Below are 26,951 nucleotides of genomic sequence, written 5' to 3' on the forward strand. Positions count from 1 at the left end.
TTTTCTAGTTCTAGAAAGGTGTAAAGATAGAGACAGAATTCGGCCTGGATTCTGAAAATCTGGCTAGAGTTCATTAAAGGCAAGGGGAGAAGTGGAGATGTAATCAAGTAGAAAGAAATTGGTAAGATTGCGAAAATCTTTAAATGTTCACTATGGATTTGGCTTCATCAGTGGGAAACCGAGAACCAGATATTTAGATTGAGGTTACTGATCCATACAGAACTAAAAACTGATTTTTGAAAATTCACCCAGTCAGGACTTCCCTGGGGGCTCAGTGGTAAAGAGCCAGCCTGCCAGTACAGAAGACACGGGTTCGATCCCTGATCTGAGAAGATCCCAAATGCCACACAGCAACTAACTAGGCTCATGTGCCACAACTGTTGAGCCTGTGCTCCCGAGCCTGAGGCTGCAGCTACCAAGCCCGCGTGCCTTAGAGCCCACGCTGTGCAACAAGAGAAGCCACCATAGTAAAAAGCCCGTGCACCACAATGAAGAGAAGCCCCTGTCACCGCAACTAGAGAAAGATACATGCATCAATGAAGACCAGCACAGCCAAAAAGAAAAAAAATTTTTTTTAATTCATCCAATCATTCATATTGCCAGAACACTTGTCAAGGACATGGCATTACAGCTTGGTGGCAAACAGAAACATTAAGTAAAGATGCTCTTGAGATTTTTAAACCTGATTCTTCAATTTTTATCCTACAAATGCCTGGGGGTAAGAAAAAGGAAGATCAAGTGTTCAAATGTCTTAAACTCTTCACAGATCCACAGAATTAGATAATAAGAAAAAGTCAAACAATTTTTTCACCCAATGAATAGAAGGCTGGGATGTTAAGAGACCAGAAAATCTGAAGAGGAAAATAAGAAGTTGGTAGGAAGAAAGAAATAGTAGTTTTAGTTTTCAGAGGACCACTCAGGTGACAGTGTCCAACACGCAGCTAGAAATGCAGGACTGAGGCCTGGGTGAATAATGGGCCCTTGAGATATAATTTTGGAGTTACCTACCAAAGTAAAAACAGAATCCCGTTAACCTCTTCATACCATCTTCCCTATCACCAACAAAAACATTAATAAATATCATTCATTTTAATTAAATACATATAAAATAACCTGCCTCAGGAATATTTTAAGTAAAACTATCTGTGGTATTTGTGCATACCTCAGAGAAGTTTTGGAGAAGGCAATGGCACCCCACTCCAGTACTTTTGCCTAGAAAATCCCATGGACAGAGGAGCCTGGTAGGCTGCAGTCCATGGGGTCGCTAGAATCGGACACAACTGAGTGACGTCACTTTCGCTTTTCACTTTCCTGCATTGGAGAAGGAAATGGCAACCCACTCCAGTGTTCTTGCCTGGAGAATCCCAGGGACGGGGGAGCCTGGTGGGCTGCCGTCTATGGGGTTGCACAGAGTCAGACACAACTGAAGCGACTTAGCAGCAGCAGCAGCAGAGAAGTTTATCATTTGCATAAAGTACAAATCAATGGAACACTATCAAAAGTTTTTTAAATTCTCCATTCTGTGGAGAGATTCATTTTGGTCTACAATTAAAATCAATAATTAATTAATTATTTTCAGCAAATAGGATACAGATTTAAATATAATCAGCATTTAGAGCTATTATAGTTTAAAACAATGTTAATAAGTATTTTTAAAATTGCACAAAGAGGAGAAGGCAATGGCACCCCACTCCAGTAGTCTTGCCTGGAAAATCCCATGGATGGAGGAACCTGGAAGGCTGCAGTCCACGGGGTTGCTGAGGGTTGGACACGACTGAGCGACTTCACTTTCACTTTTCACTTTCATGCATTGGAGAAGGAAATGGCAACCCACTCCAGTGTCCTTGCCTGGAGAATCCCAGGGACAGGGGAGCCTAGTGGGCTGCCGTCTCTGGCGTCGCACAGAGTCGGACACGACTGAAGTGACTTAGCATAGCACAGCATAGCATAGCAAGAGGAATTAGTCAGAAACTGACCATAAAGTTCATTTCGGCATCCAGTTGTAAAATTCACAAAGCATTTAAGTATACAGATGTTTGAGAAGAAGAAAATTTAGAGAAACTGACAAATTCTAATAGAAGGAAATGATACGTACTTATCAATTAGGAAGAGCTGTGAAAAGCATCCACTGGGAAATGGGTTCTATTTTTATTAGAGATGGGCCCAGCTTATTATAGTATGCTCCCACTCTTCCTGCATATCCTTTTAAAAGCATTTATCTGTTTCTCTATTAATAACTTTTTCCACTAGAGGGTGATATGATAACTGAATACTAAAGGTCATAAAAAGCACACAGATTGGTATCTTGCATGGCAGAATGAAGTGTATTCTGAGAGATCAGGGATGAGGGATAACAGACAGACAGACAAAATGAGGTTGCAGGCTTACATCTGCAAATGACCTGCATGTCCCAAGCACTACACTACTTGCTTCACGTAAATCATTTCACTCAATCCTTATAAAAAAACATGTGAAGTAGGTGTTATAGTCTTATTTTACAGATAAAGCAAACAGTTCAATGAGATTGCATATTTATGGCCAGATAATGAGTAGCAAAACCAGAATTCCAGCTCAAGTCTGAAAAGCTCTTTTCACTCCACTATGGTAGGCAAAACTCATCTCCTCCGGTGTGTCCCCTTCTGTCTGCTTTCACCATCCTCTCCACACATTTAAAACTGGATTATAAACTGGGCTCAGTGAATGTTTTCCAGTCTGTCATCCTGCACAAATGGAGGAGGCATGGCTATTTGTTGGGCTGTTTCCCAGTATATGTTATTCAATATACCTGTCCTCTGGACCTCTCTCCAACTAACAGAATTTGAAATTCGGTTCTTTGTCTTACATGAAGACAAGGTCAGGGACTTCCTGATGTGGTCATTGTTTTCTAGAACTCTCCCTAAATACAGGAGAATTCAGAGCCCTATTTGATTTCAGATGTTAGCCACACTGTCCTACAAAGTTTGCCACTTACTCTGGCTCAAGGGAGTAGTTGGAAGATGCTGGACTAGAAACAAAACTGTAATTCTGATTCCCTGACTGGCTAGTGATCCTTGTGCCTAGCTCCCTACTGTTTAGAACCTAGAGACAAGAAAATGTCTCAGGCCCCTAGACATTAGACATACTGCTTCTTTGAAGATAGATAGATAGATAGATGTAGATATATATGTATTCAAAACAGTTATGTCTTATTTGAGGGGGAAAGAACTGAAAAATAATCTGCTTAGGGACTTCCCTGGTGGTCCAGTGGTTAAGACTCTGGAATTCCATTGCAGGGCACAACTCAGGTTTGATCCCTGGTTGGGGAGTTAAGATCCCCCATGCCACATGGAGAGGGCAACACAGACACACACACCACTGCTTCACTACCAGGAGAAATCTAACAATCAGGACGGGGAAAAGGCAGATTAGAGGTGAGGAATGAAGCTATGTGAGAACAAACAGAAGGCACTATGACAGGCGTGGGAGAAGCATGAAGCAGTGCTCAAATGTGGCTCTCTTCACAAAGGTCAGGACGGTACGAGACCTGGTCCGATGGTAATCTTATTTGCTTTTCATTTTAGTAGAAAATGACTTGATACTCTACCTTAAACATGGGAAAGGAGTCTTTTGTATGGGCTAGACTAGACATCTCTTCAGAAAATGAGTTCTTGTTTTTTAAAAATATGGTAAGGCTGTTGACCCAGGGAAGAGTTGGGCATTCCTACCTGGCATTCCTACTCCTACCAAGTTGAATTTAGAATTTGCAAGTAGACTAACAAAATTTACAGAAATAGCACACAACCCCTAATTAAGAAGCACATTTGATGGACTCCAGAGAGACTGGTACATTATCAGCTTCAAACTGTCACTTCTTCCTGTTACAAATTTAGCCCTGAGTCCTCGTAAGTTCAATACTCATTAAATATCACAAAGGAAAGCACCTAACTAAGCAATCTGCACTCTCTAAAGGACAGGTCTGTTGATTTAAAATGTGATATGGTATTAGAAAGTTACCACACTCCAGAGTCTAGAACCTAAACACATTTGTATTCTGAAAATCTTGTTTCGTAATGTTTGCCAAATTCTACCACAGGAGTCAGCATAGCACATGGAAAGAAAAGGGCTTTTTTTTTTAGTTAGGCAAATCCGATTTAAAATCTCTTGCCACTTACACAGTAAAATTTTGACATAACTGTCATAGGAACTTGCACACAAGATGGACATAATAAACACCAATTCTTGACTGCTACTACCCTTGACTTTTAACATTACGAAAGTCTGGAATTTTTAACTTATATTACGGATATAGGGTCCCATTAGAATAAATCTTTGGTGACTAGGCAGAAAACAGATTGTCCTAGGAGTTTTGATAGTTTCCATTATGCTTTAAAAAATCAATGCAATGAAGCACCAAAAATGGCTTTTCTCATTAATATCATATTTGTATATATACAGCATGTTCAGGTATGACAAATAAGTAAGTCTAATGGTCCAAAGGTTATGTTTAAGAAACTGCTCCCCACCACACACACACAAAAAAACATTTGAAAGATACGCTGGGTAAAACTGTAATGGAATTCTTAAAATAACTATTACATCTCTACTCTTCTCTGAAGTCATGGTTTAAGAAGATTTCAAAGAAACCGTGGCTTAGGGTAATATCTGTAAAAGTGTCTTGTGTTATAATGTGTTATAATGTGTTATAATGTGTTTAAAGTATCATGTTTATACTAATCAGTAATTAAGAGCTGCTCAAAAATAATTTTGAAATAATGAGAGTTTTCCCCTATTTACTATATTTAAAGGATTTATACACATGAGTGACTGATATTTTCTTTTGAAGCAACATAGTACTAGGTGATGCTTTTAAAATGTTGTTTAAAAAAAAAGTGTTGAGAATGATCTTGAAGAAGTGTTTCAAGAACAAACAAAATGGGAAAGAAGCTAATTTCAGACTGACATCCTACTTTGTAGAAGGGTACCTCTGTCTTGGCAATCAAATAGTTTTACATTTTTCTTGCCATATTTATGAAGGCAAATGACCTAAAAATGAATGGCATATCAAAAGCGTGTTACACAAACACAGACACACTCTCTCTCATATACACACAATCACATCTAGCCCTACTGTTGTCACTCCTGTGGCCTTGTGTGTACAACACAATGATTTGTATTCACAACTCAAGAGTTGTAAGGGGAAACAGACTTGAGTTCAGTATGTTTGTTTTTAAGGAGGTAGCTACTGTATAAGACACATCTCAAGTTCTGTTTACCGTTTTATCTTGAAGGGAAAGGAAAGATAAAGCACCCATCAAATCTGTGTGCTGCAAGTTCTCCTACTGAACATTATGATGACTCCTCCTTTAGGACAAGGGTATGTTTCGTCTAGCTGCTTTTCTAGTTTTTCATTTAAAATGCAGCAGAACTCATTGATGGCTGTGCATTGTTGATAAAGGCTTAGCTTTGATTAAACTTCTTTCTTAAATAAGATAATGCAATTAAATACTAAACCCCTCTTCCTCCAACTGAATCCTCAGAAGGTGATGTACATAAACTCCCTCTTTTAAGACAGTAACCTCAAGGAACAGAGATCCAGAGATGGGGACATGAACTGAGCAAACTGCACTCTGAAAGATCTGGGCCTTACCAGCAAGGTGGGGCTGCGCTAGCAGTGTTCAAGCCAAAGCCCCACTCCAACACCTTGAGACAGGGGTGGTAAGAGGCATGAAAACCACCAGCTGAAGCCAGTTCCTTCTTAGGTCAAACCAACTAAACAGAATGTAAACCTGCAGACAAGCTAGCGAAATTAGGGATAAACATATTTTAGAAAGAGTTTTAAATTCACAAGGTGAAGCAAAAATGATATAGCAATGAAAGCATTTACGTGTCTAAGCTATTTCATTGCCGGTCAAGTCAGGTTAAAGAGGATGATGTTAAATCTGTTTGCATGTTGTTTATGGGCGAAATAAAATTTAAAAGTAAGCAAGTAAGAGTGTGAGGATAAACTACTTCAGTCAATATTTATTTTTAATGTCTGTAAAATAAGTACAATAATGAGTTAAAATGCTCCTTTCCAAAGATATGTTTAACTCACAGTCTATTCTATATGGATATTCATGATTTTTATCTAATTTTTAAGTAATAAAGAACCAGAAAGCATGCAAACATAAAGATCTATAAGCGAAGAAGCCTGAGGGGAAAAACAGGATAGAAGTTATGCTACATACCTCATTCATTCTGAGTATAATTCTTCTTAGTTTCTCTCCTCTTTATATAGACCATTAGATAGCAACACTGCCTAAAATATTGATTAAGATATATTCTAACTCCAGCAGAATGCATATGATGTCTTATTGAATTTCCTGTAAATTCAATAGCACCAAAATATAGAGAAAATAAAATTCAATGCAGAAGAGAAGTCAGCACTTTGTTGACTTAGGAGATAGTCAGTAAGACCAAGGTACGTAAAGAAAACTTCTATTTTTCAACTTTGGGTGTGTATGTATTCATAGTGTTTACAACTTAATTTTTATTACAGAAAACTTCAAACATACTTTGTAAACTACATAGAACAGCCACGAACTCCACGTCCCTGTAAACCAGCTTCAACAATTAGCCACTCATGGCCAATCTATACCCTCCTTCTTTTTCTTCCCTTTGGTATTATTTTGAAGCAAAGCCCAAATACTGTATCATTTCATTTTGACTATAATTTGATGGGGGAAAGGGAATGTAACAGCAAGACTGGGAAGTGAGAGAAATGCTGCTTTCTCTCCACAGTCCCTGCCCGCAATTTTAAGTGATACACCCAGGAATGTTTTGAGGAAATAAGCCCATATGCCATGGCAAAGAATTGGCACTGGCAATTCCTGATTTACTGCAGCTTCCCAAACACTTGCCCCTTGCCCTCAGACAGCAGCTCCCTGCCTATCCAGCAAGGATAACGCTGGGAAGCAGCGATAGTTGTGGATAGTAGGAGTGTATCCAGTCTCTAACTGGCACAGCCTCCAAGGACTGTATAAAATGGAATTGTTGTCCTCAGCACTAGATTAGTTAAGTCCCTGAATTGATAGGATTCCTCCAGTTTAGACAGGAGTATAAATGTTCACCTTATAAAACATGTCTATGATTGATTTCATGAGCTACCACCAACTAAGTGGGATAAGGAGGCAGATACAACAGAGCTATCTCCCAGGAAAGGAAAGGAAAACTATAAGCAAGGGAAACAGTGGCAGAAACTTGACAGAAAGTTGGGAATCTAAGTGTATCTTCATATTATCTCCTATTTTTCACAGTCAAATGCCAACCAAAATGGTGTAGTTACCCTATGGTTAGTATTCAAACTGTGTGGAGAAGCAAATGGAGTGCTCTGCTAACATGGAGTCAAGAAAAAACCCAATTCCTCTGGGGTTCCGAAATGTTTTCATTTTAATAAAATAACTAGAAGAAGAAGAGTAGCGAAGATAGCACCATACATTCTTACTGTTTTATAATGCAGAAAACACATTTCATAATCTTAAACATGCTGGTGTCCAAAGTATTTTAACTTTTGAAAATACTCAGATTTCCTCAATAACCAAATACTAATATTCAAACAGCAATTTCATCTTGTTTACATAACAAAGAGAAAACTGTTTACAAAGAATATACCTTAATAATCACCATAAGAAAACCAATTTGACGTAACTTCTGGTAACTTGTGCCGTGGGGTAAGGCCTGTGAGTACACAGCCCATCAGACCAGCTGCACTTGGTAAATGAGACCTTCACTACTTGATCCACACAAATCATGTTTCACTCCAACCCTCTGCACTGCACACAACCTATTAACCCCTGTCCCAGGGACAAAATTGATGATGAAATTTGGTATTAATCATTTTTCATAGTAATAGGCGCCTTCTCTCCATTTAATAATACTGTCCCATTACCAGGATTTCTAATATCTTCTGTTAAAAAAAAAAAGAAAAACTGGTTCATTTTATTACTATACAACCGAATATTAATTTTGCAAAGATACAAAGACTGTGAGGAAAGTTTCACCACAATTAACACGGATATGTAAAATTTCCCAGGTGAAGAGCAGACTGAAGGTACTCACTTTTGTGGTCTTTGTATAGAACGGGGAGGAGCGCTGGTGAATAGGCAGGTCCACGATACTATTAGAGTTTGTGACACTGTTCCTATGTGTGTGTTCATCTTCCCTGCTGCTGTCATCAGACTGATCAAAGTCATCACTCTCCTGGTCCATTTCCTCTTCCTCTTCATCCTCCTCATCTTGTTCACCAGCATGTTCTTCGTCTTCCTCTTGTTCTTCCTGGTTTCCAGAGGAGTCCTCATCTACGGAAATAAACCGGTTGTTGTTCTCTTCCAGCTGCCCTTGCTGGGGATCGTTCTGGTCTCCAGGCCTAGGCTCCGCTCCCACGACTTCCCCATTCCTCGCCGCGTGCTCCTCCTCCTGGTGTCTGGGCTGCTGCTGCTCCTCCTCCAGCACACGGTTCATCTGCTCCTCATCAGCCTGGCTTGAGGAAGGGTTACCTCTCAGAGAGCCTCCAGTGCGTCGTCTTTTGCTGCCCACAGAGAGCAGTTCCTGATTCATTTCCAAAAGCCAGCTTGCTACTTCTTGGACCTTGGCTAGGCTATCAGAAGATGCAAAGGTTTTCACATTCTGTAGAGAAAAATGAGGGGGGAAGAAAGGTTTTTAAATCTACATTATATTCTACTTTCATGTTGTATGTCTGTACTCCAAATTTTAATACAGATTGTAAAAAGATTAGATGCCATGCAGACATTAAAATGTTCTTTTGAAATCAAGAGAAACTTTAAAAAGTTATGAGACTTTATAAAGATACACAAAAGTCATATAGTAAATAGCTTTATTTTAATCTCCTTTTAAAAATAATTTTAGAACGAAGGTTTATAGTTTATTTGCTTTGACCAACACAACACAATCTAACCAACAAAATATTCTTAAATTTTAGATCAGTAGCTCATAAACTATACCCTTAACCAAACTTCCACAAAATGTTAAAAAGTATATCAGAAAAAACCTATTCAATGCTCAGTTAAGTACAGGAAATGCTGAGATAAACCAAGATTAAAAGGCTTTTTTTTTTTTTTTAAACCTTAGGAATTTCCCAAACTTTTCTGATCACAGAAGTTTGCCTTTAGACAGTTTTCTGAGTTCCAAATATAATCACTATGATTTTTGTTTTTCATAATGAATATAAATCAACCAGACAGCAAATAAATTAAAAAGTTTATTTCAAAGAAAAGAAAAGAAAAAAAAAAATTCATAAGTTCATACCCTCTGACCCAGTCACTCCACTTCTGGCAATCTATCCTAAGGAAGTATTCCTAAAACAGAAAAAAAAAGTGATGCAGAGGACACTCACTGCAGCTTTATCCACAAAAACAAAAATAAACATAAATGCAAATTAAAAGAATCAAAACCCAAATGTTCAAGACAAAGGAGCCCATGAGATGGGATATGTTTAGTATATCTAAACTAAATACCTCTAAACATGTTGCTCATAAAAAAACTTGTGAAAACATGGATATTATACTATGTGAAGGGCAAAATGCAGGACATTATACGATCACAGAATGATTTTTAAACTGCATAATGACTAGATTGAAAACAATATTTCAAAATATAAACTGCATTTAGGCAGTGGTATGATAGGTGCTTTAACTCAATTTTTACTGTATTTCTCAAATTTTATGTGTCAAGCATGTTTACTTTTATGCTTTTAACAGTGGCTTTAAAATTTGATCTGATATAGAATCTTTCCATAACGTTCCTTCTTAGATTTCATCCTTTGCAAATATCTACATGGACATAACTGAGGTTACAGAAAATAATGCCAACACGTTACACAAGTCCATATAAAATCCCTTTAAAAAGTATCTTTAAGGATTTCAAGAGAAGGAAATACAATATTCATTTTCTATCATGTCCCAAGAGTAACTACTTTATGTTACAATGATCTTGAAATAAAACAGCCTTATCCACTTTCCCAATCCTTGCCAATAGATGGTCACTCCCCCAAAGGTCCACAGGTCTCACTGCAAGCTTTAAGATGGGGTCAAGAAAGTCCAAAAGATAGTTTTAAAACAGCAGTATTTAATTTTCTTTTCTATAATCAATCATTTCTAAGAAATAAGCTACAGTTGGGGGGAAAATTCTTGAATTTTAATTACACTAGAAGTTCAAATAAAGAAAGAGCTTTAAAGATGGACCCCTGAGACACTCCATCAACCTAAAAGAAGAGGAATAGCCAGCAAAGATGACTAAGTAGGAAAACCAAGAAAGAGTGGTACTGGTAAAGCCAAGTTGAGAAAGCTTACCCAGCAGGAGGAAGTAAATGATGACAAGAATGGCTATGGATGAAGTAGGACGACAACAAAGAACTGACCACTGCATTCAGTAACACACAAGTCACTACTGTAGAAGCAGTTTCTATTAAGTGAAGTCTGATACTGATAAAAGTAGAATTAAGAGACTGGGAAAGCAAAATAGTATTAATTAAATACTTTAAATTTATCTCTTTCACCATATTTCTTAATGTGGGAACAGTTGGAAGGAAGTCAGATGAAAAATAACATAAAAATGAAAAACACACACACACACACCTGCACGCACACATGCAGTACCTCTGTGTACATAACGGGAAATCTGCTATACACAGGTTTTCTTCAAAGCTAGACTCAAACTCTTGCTTTAGTAACTGTGTCTAAAGTTTAGCTCTCCTAACACTAACAAGAACATTTTGTACTTGGATATTGATGCACAGAACAACATGAAGTAAGCGACATTGCCTGGTATAATGCAAGTTCCAAAAAAGTTGCTCTTTGTGTACCAACCTAACAGGCGTATTTTCACAAGATTAAAACAGGTTAAATGACGTATTAAGAACAACTTACCAAAATAAAAAAGAGAGAGAGAGAGAACAAAGGTCATAAAACAAATCATAAAGAATGTGTGTAAAGAAGAGAGGAGACTGTTGGTAAGCAGTTTACCTATCAACAAATAGAAAGTTTATAACTGGCATTTCTAAAATAGTATCAGTATTGGTCAACAAAGAACACTTCTCAATGATGAACGACAACACAAATGACTATCATTGTATAACTTGAGTGTTATATTGAGAACAGAGAAGAAACGTGTTAAGCCAGTAAAAGTTACTGACGCATACTTACAGTGAGGCATGTAAACAGATTTCAAAGTAATACAGATTCTTATAGATCAATAATGGTATATCCAAGTAGAAGAATCAGATTTAAAGAAAAGTCAATAAAAAACATGTAATAACAAAGTGGAAAGTCAAATTACAAGAATTCTAGAATATCTAAAGAGGCTGAAAATATCCAACTAATAGATTTACATAAAAATTTCTATGCATCAATTTTTATTGGATTGGATTTTTCTGACTCATTTTGAGAGTGGAAAACAGTAATAAATATATAGAAATTAAGAGGAAAAAATTTCACTTTCTGTTGGTATTAATTGAAAAAAACAGTATTTTAGGAAATTCATTCTTTCTAATAATAATCTATTAAATAAACCAATGACCAAATTAAAATAATAAATATCTAATAACTAACAAAATCAGAATCAACTATTAAACACTTTTAAGGGGGAAAAATTTTAAAGATAGTTAAAATAGTTTATTAAAAAAAAAAAAAAAAACTTAAGCACCCATAATCTAAAACTTGAAAACTGCCATACAGGAAATGTTCATAAATGGGGTATTAATAAAAGCATATTTTTGCTTTTCAAAATTCTAATTTTAAACTTTTTTAGAGAAAACTTCTGTATGATTTAGGACACTTGTGTCATATGTAACACAACCACCAACAAACAGAATCCTATGCCCTAAAAAAAAATATGTAAACTTTAAGAGTGTTCCTTTATTTCTGAATCTTACCAGTATATGATGTCAAGATATATCAAATACATGACTTACATTTTTACCAACAACCAGTGAGACTGAACATGAGGTCGATAAAACAAACTCTGATGGCTAATATATTTTGACATTAAATTGCATGATTTTTTTGACAACTGAGCATGATGAGACTGGAAATGATTTAAGGTCAAGAATAATACTGATAAAAGAAAATCATGGAAATTTTAAATTGAAAACGCTCCGCACTTCACAGACAAAGTGAAAGAGTTCAAAGAGATTCAGTATTTTTCAAGTTTGCTAGCTTCAAGCTGCTGCTGCTGTTGCCGAAGTCGCTTCGGTCGTGTCCGAGTCTGTGTGACCCCAGCAAAGCAGGAACCAGAAGGTGACATTCAACTGGGCTTTCTTTCATGTGCCTTAGTCTGCATAACTAAATATGCCAAAGTCCTGACACTCACACTGGCCTCTTCTCCAAAACCGGAATCACTACAATGCTAGAAGATTATTACTCTAAAACACTCACTGAGCACTCAGTATATATATTCCAGGCACAGATTAATTTTCTAGAGCATGTGTGCTCAGTCGTGTCCAACTCTTTGCAACTCGATGGACTGTAGTCTGCCAGGCTCCTCTGTCCAGGGAATTTTCCAGTCAAGAATACTGGAGTCGGTTCTCATTACCTTCTCCAGGGGATCTTCCCAACCCAGGGATTAAATATGCATCTCTTGCATCTCCTGCATTGACGGGTGCAATTTTTACCACTGAGCGACCTGGGAAGCCCCTAATTTTCTAGAGGATAATGTTTAAAAATGTCAATCAATGACTTTTAACCTGAACCTATGGTAAAATTAAATTTTACAATACAACTCTTTACGCATGTATTTAAACAAATCTAAAACAATGGTTTCAGAGAGAAGGAATGATGAAATGGTTAAACCTAAAGTCTCTATAAATCACTATGCTTAATTAAATTTTATTATTCACAGTAATTGTGTTCTATAAAGTTGTCATAAATACCAAACAAGTGTTTCCAACAGAAATACAAGACTAAGTTCCTGCAAGCCTCTAGTCACGTTTTTGCCAACTGATCAATACATAATCTTTTCCTATGTGTATTTCTCAAGACATGCTATTCATTAATAATATATAATACATTCATTAACACTGAAGTCAGTCAACTGAATGAAGCTTATCTAACAGGTATGCTCTCCATAAGGCACATCACAACACCAGGCAGCACCTCAAAGCAGCGTAGGGATCATCTTAAACAGCAAAGTCACCGTAACAAGTACGGCAAGCTTGTAGTGAAAATATTTCACTAAACAGACCACGAAATGGACACTTGTTTAGGATATGAAAGCTGAAACAAGAAACCAGAATGCCACCTTGTTCAACCTCAGATGGGAAAGTCCATGAAGGTGACTCAAATACTTTGCCACTCTATGCATGCAAACATCTACAAATTACTGTGAAAGCACCATAAGTACTGAATTTTGGTGCTACAAATAAATTTTAATGAGTAGGCAAATTCACAAATGAAGAACCTTCAAATAATGAGGCTGGATTTACGTACTGTATCTAAATCCTGTAGATAGTACACCGATTGTGATTCAAGAGCCACACAGTATTCTGAGATATCTACCTGTGAAGAAGCCACAGCATTACTTATTTCTTGCTACGGTTCCGGTAAACTACAAAGGATAAATGACCAAAGAAATTAAAAGCTCAATATAGGTATTCATCACTAAATTTTTCACATAGGAATCAAAAGAGCAGATAGCCCATATTAAGACTTTGTGTACAATAATGGCTGGAGACAGAAAAGGGAGCAGGGGTACCACTTCCCCTCCTATCAAATGGGGAGCACAGGCTTCTCCTGGCAACAGCAAAGTCCAGAGAGGCCTGAACTAAGGGCATCTAAAGGAAGAGATGCTCGTCAAAGCTACGGTTTTTCCAGCAGTCATGTATGGAGGCGAGAGTTGGACTATAAAGAAAGCTGAGCACTGAAAAATTGATGCTTTTGAACTGTGGTGTTGGAGAAGACTCTTGAGAGTCCCTTCGACTGCAAGGAGATCCAACCAGTCAATCCTAAAGGAGATCAGTCCTGAATATTCATTGGAAGGAGTGATGCTGAAGCTGAAACTCTTAATACTTCGGCCATCTGATGCAAAGAAATGACTCACTGGAAAAGACCCTGATGCTGGGAAAGACTGAAGGCGGGAGGAGAAGGGGATGACAGAGGATGAGATGGTTGGATGGCATCACGGACTTAATGGACATGAGTTCGAGCAAGCTCCGGGAGTTGGTGATGGACAAGGAAGCCTGGTATTTTTCAGTCCATGGGGTTGCAAAGAGTCGGACGTGACTGAGCAACTGAACTGAACCGATTATGATAACTGCTATTCAAAAAAATTCAATAATTAGGTTACTGAGATAAAAGAGAAATACTCTGACTTTCCCCAAGTTCCAAAAAATATAGGTGACTTTTAGTCATTATAGCTGGTTAATTTAACAGCACTTCAGACCTAATTTCAGTGTTTTTTTTTTTAAGTTTCTCATGAACTTTTAACAGATGCTTATGAACACTGTTTCACAAAAGACGTTTGATTATTCATAACCATTTGAACTGCTTATATTAGGCTGCCTAAAGGAGTTATAAAGCAGGCACAGTATAGCTGTTAAAGTGAGCTCTGAGAGCCTATCTCAGACGGAATTAGAGTTGTGAGCCTCCAAAGAAGATTCTCAGGCAAAGACTAACTTTGAAATCACAGTAGTCACTGAGGAATACTGGTTACCTGACGTACAGTGGGTGATCTAAGAAATCTGCCAAAGCCTCCAAAGGACTGTGCGATACTAACATTTTCAGAAACCACTATGATTGATCTACAGGCATTTAAGAAGTTTTAAGACATAGATGGCAGGAAAAATCAACCAAACTGTACTCATCATCAAAGCTTGGAATCACTTTCTGTAAGCAGGTTCGGTTTGTCCCTGAATCCTAAAAGAGCCTCCGTAATCACCAAGATTTCTTCTCTGACCACACCACTTAGTAAAACTCCAACTTCATATTCTGAACTCTCTATATGACAAATTAATATTTATTATTAATCACTATGCTCAAACTGATTCAAAGTAAGTATCTGGAAAACATACTAAATACCACTTACTTAGTATCACTCTGCTACTCAAAATCCACCAAGAGCTTCCCATCTCACTCACAAAGAAAGTTATTTTTTTTAATTGTTGCCTGTATGATATATGCCATCCCATCACTCTGAGCTCATACTCTGCTATTCTCTTTTTCACTTTGGCACTCTTTCTGAAAGAGGAAAATATGCTGCTGCCTCAGAGTTTCTGCACTGGATAAAGCTTCTGCCTGAATGCTCTCCCTGACATATCTGCATGGTTCTTTCCATTATTTTCTTTAGGACTCTTTTCAAACAACCTTTAATAAACTCACTTTTCCTAATAATCTTATTTTAAATAATCATTTCCTTCAGTTCAGTTGCTAAGCCGTGCCCAACTCTTTGCGACCCCATGGACTTCAGCACACCAGGCTTCCCTGTCCAGCACCAACTCCCATTACTCAAATTCACGTCCATCAAGTCAGTGATGCCATCCAACCATCTCACCCTCTGTCAGCCCCTTCTCCACCTGCCTTCAATCTTGCCCAGCCTCAGGGTCTTTTCCAATGAGTCAGTTCTTCACATCAGGTGGCCAAAGTACTGGAGTTTCAGCTTCAGCATCAGTCCTTCCAATGAACATTCAAGATTGATTTCCCTTAGGATGGACTGGTTGGATTTCCTTGCAGTCCAAGGGACTCTCAAGAGTCTTCTCCAACACCACAGTTCAAAAGCATCAATTCTTTAGCACTCAACCTTCTTTATAGTCCAACTCTCACATCCATACATGACTACTGAAAAACCATAGCTTTGACTAGACGGACCTTTGTTGGCAAAGTAATGTCTTTGCTTTTTAATATTCTGTCTAGGTTGGTCATAGCTTTTTTTCCAAGGAGCAAGTGCCTTTTAATTTCATGACTGCAGTCACCATCTGCAGTGATTTTGGAGCCCAAAACAATAAAGTGTCTTACACATTCCATTGTTTTCCCATCTATTTGCCATGAAGTGATTGGACTGGATGCCATGATCTTCGCTTTCTGATGTTGAGTTTTAAGCCAACTTTTTCACTCTCCTCTTTCACTTTCATCAAGAGGCTCTTTAGTTCTTCACTTTCTGCCATAAGGGTGGTGTCATCTGCATATCTGAGGTTATTGGTATTTTTCCTGGAAACCTTGATTCCAGCTTGTGCTTCTTCCAGCCAAGGGTTTCTCATGATGTACTCTGCATATAAGTAAAATAAGCAGGGTGACAATATACAGCCTTGATGTACTCCTTTTCCTATTTGGAACCAGTCTGTTGTTCCATGTCCAGTTCTAACTGTTGCTTCCTGACCTGCATACAGGTTTCTCAATAGCAGGTCAGGTGGTCTGGTATTCCCATCTCTTTCAGAATTTTCCACAGTTTGTTGTGATCCACACAGTCAAAGGCTTTGATGTAGTCAATAAAGCAGAAGTAGATGTTTTCTGGAACTCTCTTGCTTTTTTGAAGATCCAACGGATGTTGGCAATTTGATCTCTGGTTCCTCTGCCTTTTCTAAATCCAGCTTGAACATCTGGAAGTTCACAGTTCGCGTATCATTGAAGCCTGGCTTGGAGAATTTTGAGCATTACTTTGCTAGTATTTTTCACTCCCTTGCATCACATTATTCCCCCTTCCCCTTTGCCCTGCTTCATTCTTCTCCACAGTACTGTATCAACACACTGGAATATTGTCTGTTATATACAGGGCCCATCTATCTATCCATTAATTTCTTCCTACATTATCTGCCTCCTCCCACTAGAATTTAAGCTACATAAGGAAAGAGACTTTCCTTTTTCACCAGTATTTTCAGGACCTACAAAAATGCTTGGCTTAGTAGGTCCTCAACACATTTACTGAGTAAATAGTTATTAAATCTTGTTAAAGCCAGCCATGTGCTGAGCAATTTTTCCTCATTAAAGAAGACCTACAAGCCAGATACAAAAAAGTACCAATTATTTAAAACACAGTATTTAAAGTTGTGATCTGTACTGAACAAGCACTTACAGTACTCTTGAAATTGAGAGGATATAAATCTAAAACCTTAACATTTTTTATAAATTATCATCCTCTAAGTCATAAAAATAATTTTTACCTTTATCAATTTTTTTGCTATTTTCAGCACATGCTATAAAAAATGTGTGACTAAAAAGATTACTACTTCAAAAACACATAATTTGTTGAGTATTTCTAGTTCCACATCTCACATAGTGCAGCCAACTGGGAAATCATATGTGCAGCTTAAAAGTGAAAGTGTTTTAGGGACTGCAAAATGGGCTGAACAGATTCTCAGTGCTGTAGATTAACAAGATAAACAACACAGGGCACATCATACAAGTATTCATATAAGCAGCCAGTATTCGTTAAGTTTTAGGGTTCTGAACTGAACATTTCAAATTCACACGCCTCATCAATCACATGCATCTTCACTAGAAAGGATGCATAACTATTTCTCAGCTCACATGACAATATCTACTTTTTATATGTTATTTAACTTACAGTACATATTTCTGTCTGGCCACATTTAATTCCTCATCCCCATTCAACTCCACTACATCTGCAATCTGGGTTTACTAAACTGAAACTGAATTTCACACTGGTTGCCAAATCCCACTGGGTATTTTGCCATTTTTGTAGCTTTTTACAGGACTGGCAATGACTTCCCCTCTCTTTACAACTCTCACGCCTCTTAGTCTCCCTTGAGATCATCCTTTCCTTGGTATTGTCCCGCAGGCAGCTCCTTTGTTCTTCACTGCCAGCTCCTTCCTTCTCTGAAATTTCTTTGCAACCTTGGGTTTTAAGTATCACACAGAAGTTAATGACAACCAACTCCACTCTCTCCAGCCAAACTCCTCCACTGAGTCCACTAGCTATATCAAGATATCCCACAGTTGCCCCAAATTCATTATTTTAAAACCCAAATTCCTGTGCACTCTCAGAATTCTTAGATCCTCTTCCTATTTTCTCTCAGTGAATGGAACTGTATTCTAGTCAGTTGCAGATTTAGAAAATCTGAATGGCTTGCCCTCTTCAACTTCCTTCTACTATCCTCTCCCCTGAGCAATTCAATTCTAAAGCCATAAAGTGGAGTCAGGTGTGTGGGGGGGATGGTGGGAGGAAAGAGCCTGACCATGAAGGCTGAGGAGGGATCCAAACAGTGGAGAAGAAGGCAGGAAGGTGTCAGAGCCCACAGGGATATTCAGGGTGTGGGGGCCACTGCTCAGATACCCCTTCAACAGAATCTGCTATGGGAGCAGAGCTGCTCCATAGCCCCCAGGTACCTCATCCTGGAATCCACTCTAACAGTAATACCTGCCACGCTTCCTCTAGGCTTCCCCAGCAAAACAAATGACGGAGCATGGCAGGAATGCCCCAACAGCTAACTCTGTCTGGATGAGACTTCCTGCACATCTGTTTCTCTGGGGAACCTGACCTGACACAGAAGGTATTCATGTACTGTTGTCAAAAACACTTAGGATGATATAAAAATGTTCTGGAAGACACCACAAAATGGTTATCCTCATTAAACAAAGGCCATTTCACTCTAGAATATTTAAAGAATATCATCTGCTATGTAAAGAAATCCAGTGGCTTAGCTAAGGAAAAGTTCTCAACAGGGTATGTGAGCTGAAAGGGGTCCTTTTAAGACAACAGAAGAACAGAGTTTGTTTTGTAGTAATACTGTGAAGATGAAGAATGGCTGCAGATTTCACACTCTTCAGTCTCTAATGGTTTTGACTTCAAGGGACAAGATTTTTGGATTTAAAAGGAAAATGCCCTTCTGGAAAACACTGTGTTACAAAAAGGAAACTTGAAATGTTTCCACTGCTGCTGGAGCTCCAGTGAAGAAGATACCAGCAAGTCTCAAGTCTCATGAGAACCACCTGGGGAAGCCGCAGAATACACTGAACTCAGGTTCGTTCCCTTTCAAAACAAGTGTATCAATGAACAGGTTCTCTTTTCCTGAATCATCTGATAGCGAGAAACTGACTTGAAAAAAAAAAAAAAGAGTAAGCAGCAGCAGTCTAATACATTCAAGATGAGTTTTACTGATCTGCACGGAAAAGTTCTGGATTTCTGCGAAGAAAAGAATATCCTGCTATTCATAGGAAACAATGAACATTATGCTGCGGTTTCAACTTCTCATACATTTGAACAATCTTTTATTTATTCAGTGAACATTTAAAATAGTAAGCTAAAAAACTGCTCTCATTTCAGTTGAAAGAAAAATTTGTATGCGCTTGCTTATCTCATGTTTGACCCTGAATGGTATTTCTAAAGCAAAAACCAAGCAAAAGAGGTAAATATAATTTTTAAGATTCAAAAACAATACTTTCAGCATATATGAGCCTATAAAAGAAGTAATTTTCTAACTGTTTGGCCTATATTTGAAATAAAAGAAGTAATTTTCTAACTGTTTGGCCTATATTTGAACTTGACCATGTCACTGAATAAGCAAATGCTTTTTCAAAGTTTTATATAAAATTGTGTCTAGACAATATTTTCATTCATATTACTTTGGCTTATGGTTTTGGTTGCTTTACTATTCAACACTGTCAATAAATTTTCATGTTGTTAAAATTAATTTACAACCTTTATTTAAATTAAATCTGCTGAGTCTACATTAAGAAAAATTAAGTCCCATTTTGGTTTAAGCTAGTTACATGAAATGCATTACGTTTCTTATGAGTTCTCAAAATTCATGGAATGATAAGAGATTAACCTCTCTTTTCTTTTTTTGGCCACACTGTGTGGCTTGTGGGATCTTCGTTCTCTGACCAGGGATTGAACCCAGGCCCTCAACAGTGAAAGCAACAAGTCCTAACCACTGGACCACAGGGGAATTCCCTAAAATAGATTAAGTTAAAGTAAGGGAAGCTTAATTACCAGGGTGTTGTATTTTTCCCAAGAAAAGTTGGCTAAAATGTTTAGTCCTGAATACTGGGGCAGAAAGGAGGAATGCTCTTACATGTACAGTAGCAAAAATCTGTGATAAGGCCTATTTGGACAAGGTTAAGAAGGTAAAGTTTAAAAAAAAGAAAAAACGAATTTCCTCTGTCTGCTCAATTAACTTGAATTGGAGCTGACATCCTTGGTAGGAAGGAAGAAACTACACAAAAAGAAGAGGTTAATAAATTTGCCAAATATAAACATGTTCACAGGGGGGAAAAAGCATCCTATACTCAAAAGAGCACTGACAATTATCAATGAATCACTGTATCTACATCTTAACTGTTCAAGCTACCGCGAGTCATTGATAGAATAAATTTTAAGTGTTTCCCCAGTGTAAGAATACTGAGGAAGGCTGGAAGTGAATATTAGTGTTAGGACAAACTGAAATTACGCTTACTTAATAGGAAGCAATGAGAGCAACACAGCATCACTCCTGGGATATTCCTGTCAACAAATCCATGAACTGAGTCCACAAATGAGGAAACAGGAAACAAACTCAAATTAAGGGTCCTAGTTCAAAATGGCCTGCAATCTTCAGGAGTTAAAGGGACGGGGGGAAAAAAAAACAGATCAGGGACTATTCTGGATACATGATCATAAATGCAACACATGATATTGAATGGACTCTTGTCCTTATACGAGATACTGTTTGAACAACTGGTGAAACTCAAATGGGGTCTAAAGAACAGACAATCTAATATACCAACATCCTGATTTTAATGGCTATATTGTGGTTATTCAGAAGAATGTCCCTGTTTATAAGAAACACATACTCAAGTGTCTGAGGGTGACAACATCATTTTGATGACTTATCAAACGGTTCTGGGGCAAAATAAATTCTTAGTACTGTACTTGGAACTTTTCTGAATGTTAAATAAGGGGGGAAAGGAGAAATCTGGATATTATCTTGCTTCCCATCATCTGTTAGAAACTACCCTTGCCTGTCCCCACATCTCTGTCACCCACTTAACTTCATCCCTAAGTCTACGTGAGTCCACCTCTTAAATAGCCTTACACTGGATCCCACCTTTCTAGTACTGCTTAATAAGCACATGCTATCTGCTTCTTGCCCAAACGATTTGAATAGCGTCCCTAGTAATCTCCCTGTCATTGTCTCCCGCCCCTCTCATCTACCCTCTATACTGCTGCCAGAATAGGAAATGTCAACAATTTAGCAGCAGTTGCTAAACTTTTTACATGCCGAACCCTTTGTTCAAATGAGAGAAAAGCATTGAACAGGTGAAGAGAGAGCAGGGGAGAAGAGAAACAGCGTGCATAGAGAGAATCAGCAACCCTCGGGTGACTGCAGAACTTCTGAAAACTACTGCTCTGTAGGATAAACCTAAACTCCTAAGCACAGTACACAAGACACACCTAATCTGGTCTCACTTCCATCCAGCTTCAATACACACTGGTCTGCCTTTATATTCAATAACTTTTCTCACAGCCTATAAACTAAAAAGCTTGGTGATTACAGATTTTTAAAACATAAAACTATAAGTGTCCATCTAAAGTTGTTAGTAGATATTTCTATTTCTTTGTGATAGTTTAAGACTGAAGTCTACTGAAAAAACTCGACGACTGTGCAGAATATCTCCTACAAGTCTTTCGGTGCTTCCCTTGTGGCTCAGTTGGTAAAGAATCCATCTATGATACGAGGAACCTGGGTTCAATCTCTGGGTTGGGAAGATCCCCTGGAGAAGGGAATGGCCACCCACTCCACTATTCTGGCCTGGAGAACTTCATGGACAGTATAGTCCATGGGGTTGCAAAGAACTGGACACGACTGAGTGACTTGCACTTCACTTTCACAAGTCTTTTAGGTAGAGTGGTTATCATCACTGCTTGAAGCAAGAAGGGTGTCAGGTTTGGATATGAAAGCTGAAATCTGGGTTAGAAAGGTAAATGATCACAGAATTCAGTCAATATTGTAATTCAGCTGTTCACCATTCAAATATTTTAAAAGTGGAAAAAATGGGTAAAACACAAATAGTTGACTATTTACCCTCTATTAGTTGACTATTAGACAGTTGATAAACATATGAAAATGTACTCAATAACATCAGCCATCAAGGAAATGCAAATTAAATCACATGCAAAAACAACTTCTCATTCACAAGAATTACTAAAATTAAAAGCAACCAAACACCACCAAATGTTGGGGAAACAGGAAACAACTGAAACTCTTGTACTTGGCTCCTGGGCTTATAAAACAGTCTCACCGCCGGAGAAAACCCCTTGGTGGTTTCTTATAAAAACACACACTCTTTGGGCTAGCACATACACTCCTAGCTACCTAACCAAGACAGATGTCTACCAGAAAGGTCAGTACAAGAATGCTTGTGTTATAGCAGCTCTATTCAGAACAGCCAAAGCTGAAGACAACTCCAATATTCACCAGCAGAAGAATGGATATACTGAATTGTATCTGTACAATGGAATAGTACACAGAGACAAAAAAGAACGCACTCTGATACATGCAACAACACGGATGACAAACACACTATGTTGAACATAAGAAGTCAAACAGAAAAAGCAACACTATGTACTTCTACTTATATGACATTTACAAATACACAGAACTAATCTACAGTGATAATAATCACAACAGTAGCTGCCTAAGTGTGGACTGAATGGAATGAGCATGAGGGAAATATGGGGAGTGATAGAAATATTCTATGTCAAAAGAGGTATTGGTTATAGTTACATATACATAAGTATATACATTCGTCAAAATTCATCTGTACATTTCACTTTAGATAAAAGCACCTCAATTTAAAATGTACAATTAACTGAAGACAATGCAAAAACCTTTCTGCCTTCCTTGACTCCCAATATCAGACTGTTAGAGGCTGAAGAAGGCTTAGGTCTTTGCTCTGGGCCCATAGTTGATAAGATAGCAACAAATCCTGAAACATCCTGTGGCAAGTAGAGAGAATTTGGATGAAGAATACGATGTGGCCACATAAGCAACCACACTAGAGGAAACATCTGAAGCCACCACCTACAGAGCCAGTGATCACAGGATCAAAGAAAGCCAGAATCTGCTAATTTCAGAAATAACTCAGCATCTTTAAGAAAAGTCTCAACACCATCACAGTGAGCAAGCACCAACTCAAATCTTTTAACTTTGGCCTCTACTCTGCCTCACTATCATTTTTACAAGGTTTTAAACTTCAGAAAAAGCATACCACTATAATATAGAAAATGGATTGTCTATAGAAAACTAGTGAGTCTGTTTTTTAAACAGGGTTCCCATCTTGGAGAGCATATTTTTAGCATGGCAACTGTAGTAAACCACACGTGGTAAAGAATGTCATCTTGTTATTTGCTTTTTATAAATTTAGGGATCCTGCTGTCATCTGCTGTTGCTTGATCTCCTCATGCCTGGGTCCCTGGGAAGTTCCAGTCAGTATCTATGCAATTAGAACCCAGGTAACTCTTGCCTGGATTTCTTTTCTTGCTCTCAGGCAAAACAATGACCTCCTTTAGATAAATTTGCCAGAGAAACACTATTCACAGGTAGACTCTCAGAAACAATCACTCCATCTTCTTCTTCAAATTCCTGGCAGGAAGGCTAAGTGGACACAGTGGGGGAAGATACTGCCTGACTGCACTGCACACAAGGTGTCTTCACAAAATGTGTATTTGAACTGAAAAAACACAAGACTTAAACTCTAACATGTGCCAGGCACTGGGGATACAATGCTGACCAAAGACATAAACCATGCATCTAAACAACAGAGTGAAAAAGATACTATTTATAAAAAATGAGGCAACCATCTGCTCTAGCTAGACCTTTGTAAGATACCTGGATTAAAAATAAATAAACTTCTAAAAGTTACATAATTATAGTTGAAACCAGGTAAAATAAACTTCATTCTAGCCTGTTTGTATCACTGCTCACCAATGTCTATGCTGCTGCTGCTAAGTCGCTTCAGTTGTGTCCGACTCTGTGCGACCCCATAGACGGCAGCCCACCAGGCTCCCCTGTCCCTGGGATTCTCCAGGCAAGAACACTGGAGTGGGTTGCCATTTCCTTCTCCAATGCGAGAGTGAAAAGTGAAAGTGAAGTTGCTCAGTCGTGTCGGACTCCTAGCGACCCCATGGACTGCAGCCCACCAGGCTCCTCTGTCCATGGGATTTTCCAGGCAAGAGTACTGGAGTGGGGTGCCATTGCCTTCTCTTCACCAATGTCTATAGTGACTGAAAAGGCAAAAAAAAAAAGCAAAAACCATCACCACTACTGATACCAAGAAACAAAGAAACAACAGTGAAAGTGAAAGCACTCAGTTTTGTACAACTCTTTGCAACCCCATGGACTATACAGCCCATGGAATTCTCCAGGCCAGAATACCAGAGTGGGTAGCTTTTCCTTTCTCCAGGGGATCTTCCCAACCCAGGGATCGAATCCAGGTCTCCCGCATTGCAGTGGATTCTTTACCAGGTACGCCACCTTAATTACAAGAAGCAGCCCAATCATAAATTCAAGAAGAAACAAATATAATTCACTCAAAACCATTCTTCCTTTTTTTAGTAATGATTAAGCTATTATTTTTTAAATAAGAAGAAGTATGATTTTCTTACAAAGACCTTTTCTGTGTACATGAAAATAAAGCAACACTGTAATAATGATTAAATCAGTAAACTAGATCCTTACGTAATGACCTGTAATTTTTCAGACAAGAAATTTTTAAAATTTTTCAGGTTATAGAACAGCATTTCTGGGCAAACCTAACAAGGCAGCAGTTGTACAACATTCTCAAACTTCCAAACACCCTCAATTTCAGTACAGACAATGCTGTGTTGTACACTCAATCTAAAACTAAGAGGCAGCCTTGTGGCTTAGTCACAACTCGAATTCCTTATCACAATGACGACAGAATAAGGATTTTACCACTAAACTCAGCCATTCAAATAACTGGGAAGTCAATAACAATGGTTATCACTGCTCTCCAGAACTACTGATTTTCAGATTTATTTGAAGGAATGTTTCTTAGAACCTCCAAGTTCTTGGATAGGAATCCTTCATACTGAAGTTATTCCTTTCCCCTAGACAAAAGTAGAGGGTTAAGTCAAAAGAATAGTAATAATTAATTGAAAGCCATAAAATATGTCTTTGTTCTTCTACTATAGCAATTCAATTACTCCAGATATAAAAAATAAAATATTAGTAGGGAATCTTACAGGTTTCTTAAGAAGCCTGTTTTGTTATTTTTTTTAAATATTCAAATTAGTAAAGATACTTCCACTACATTCATGTCATCAGCAAACATTCCCAGAGTGTTTGCTGCTGCTGCTGCTGCTGCTGCTGCTGCTAAGTCACTTCAGTCATGTCCTACTCTGTTCGACCCCACAGACGGCAGCCCACTAGGCTTCTCTGTCCCTGGGATTCTCCAGGCAAGAACACTGGAGTGGGTTGCCATTTCCTTCTCCAATGCACAAAAGTGAAAGTGAAGTCGCTCAGTTGTACCCGATTCTTAGCGACCCCATGGACTGCAGCCTACCAGGCTCCTCCGTCCATGGGATTTTCCAGGCAAGAGTACTGGAGTGGGGTGCCATTGCCTTTTCCCCCAGAGTGTCTACTAGGAGCTAATACTATGCTATGTACAACACATTCATTTAATCTACAATCCTGACATCACTATTCCCACTTTATAAAATAGGAAACAGCCTTGGACTAAGGTCATTTGCCTGAATATTTACAGTCAGTAAGATTTAGTAACATGTTTGAAATTCAGGTATGTCTGAGCCAAGGTTTATGTTCATTCCACTAGACCGACCTCCAACATAATAAAAATCCTGAAGCACCAAGAAAAACAAAAAGGTCACAAGTGACAGTAACACAACACATTACAACTATCTCCTCAATATAAAAGCCCTTCTGTGCTCACTTCAGCAACACGTGTACTAGAATTGGAACAATACAGAGAAGATTAGCATGGCCCCAGTGCAAGGATGGCACGCAAACTTGTGAAGTATTCCGTATTTTTAAACCCCAAAGTTAGCAGAAGGAAAGACATCATAAATATCAGAGCAGAAATAAATGAAAAAGAAATGAAAGAAACAATAGTAAAGATTAATAAAACTAAAAGCTGGTTCTTTGAGAAGATAAACAAAATTGACAAATCATTACCAGACTCATCAAGAAACAAGAAAAAGAGAAGAATCAAATCAACAAAATTAGAAATGAAACAGGAGAGGCTATGACAGACAGGGCAGAAATACAAAGGATCATAAGAAACTATTACGAGCAACTACATGCCAATAAAATGAACAACCTGGAAGAAAAGGACATATTCTTAGAAAAATTCCTTCTGCCAAGACGGAACCAGGAAGAAACAGTAGCTATGAAGAAGCCTCACAAGCACCGACACCGAAACTGTGAGTTAAACAATCTCTCAGAACGCAAAAGGTCAGCACCAGCTGGCTTCACAGGTGAATTTCACCGAACATTCAGAAAAGAGCTAATGCCTATCTTTCTCAAACTCTTCCAAAAAATGTCAGAGGAAAAAACATTTCCAATCTCATTCTACATGGTCACCATCCCCCCGATACCAAAACCAGATAAAGACTTCACAAAAAAAGAAAATTATAGGCCAGTATCACTGATGAAAATAGACACAGAAATCCTTAGCAAACAATTCAACAACACTAAAAAGATCAAGTTGGGTTTATCTCAGGTATGCAAAGATTCTTCAATACATGCAAATCAATCAATATGATACACCATATTAACAACTGAAAGATAAAAGCCATATGGTCATTTCAATAGATGTAGAAAAGCTGTCGACAAAATTCAGCATCCATTTATGATAAAAGCTCTTCAAAAGATGGGCACAGAAGGAACCTACCTCAACATAATAAAGGCCATATATGATAAACCCACAGCAAACATTCTCAATGGTGAAAAACTGAAAGCATTCCCTCTAAGACCAGGAACAAGACAAGGGTACCCACTCTCTCCACTATTA

The 26,951-nt window shown here is 38.1% G+C and overlaps 1 protein-coding gene and 1 non-coding gene across 4 annotated transcripts in view; one reads left to right on the forward strand and one right to left on the reverse strand.

Moving 5' to 3' along the window:
- FBXW7 (F-box and WD repeat domain containing 7) overlaps positions 1 to 26,951 on the reverse strand; it is a 226,026-nt gene that overhangs the window by 87,446 nt on the left and 111,629 nt on the right. For all 3 annotated transcript variants that reach the window (XM_027513446.1, XM_027513447.1, XM_027513450.1), the window contains exons 2-3: positions 9,283 to 9,332; positions 8,077 to 8,643 (exon numbers count right to left, since the gene is read on the reverse strand). In XM_027513446.1, coding sequence (XP_027369247.1) covers positions 8,077 to 8,574 — 498 coding nt within the window. In that variant the 5' untranslated portion in view covers positions 8,575 to 8,643; positions 9,283 to 9,332. The remainder of the gene's footprint in view (positions 1 to 8,076; positions 8,644 to 9,282; positions 9,333 to 26,951) is intronic.
- LOC113875194 lies at positions 25,864 to 25,970 on the forward strand. Its single transcript, XR_003506194.1, has one exon. It is a non-coding gene; the product is annotated as a U6 spliceosomal RNA (small nuclear RNA).

The sequence above is a fragment of the Bos indicus x Bos taurus genome, chromosome 17 (genome assembly GCF_003369695.1).
Source record: "Bos indicus x Bos taurus breed Angus x Brahman F1 hybrid chromosome 17, Bos_hybrid_MaternalHap_v2.0, whole genome shotgun sequence".
NCBI lineage: Eukaryota > Metazoa > Chordata > Mammalia > Artiodactyla > Bovidae > Bos > Bos indicus x Bos taurus.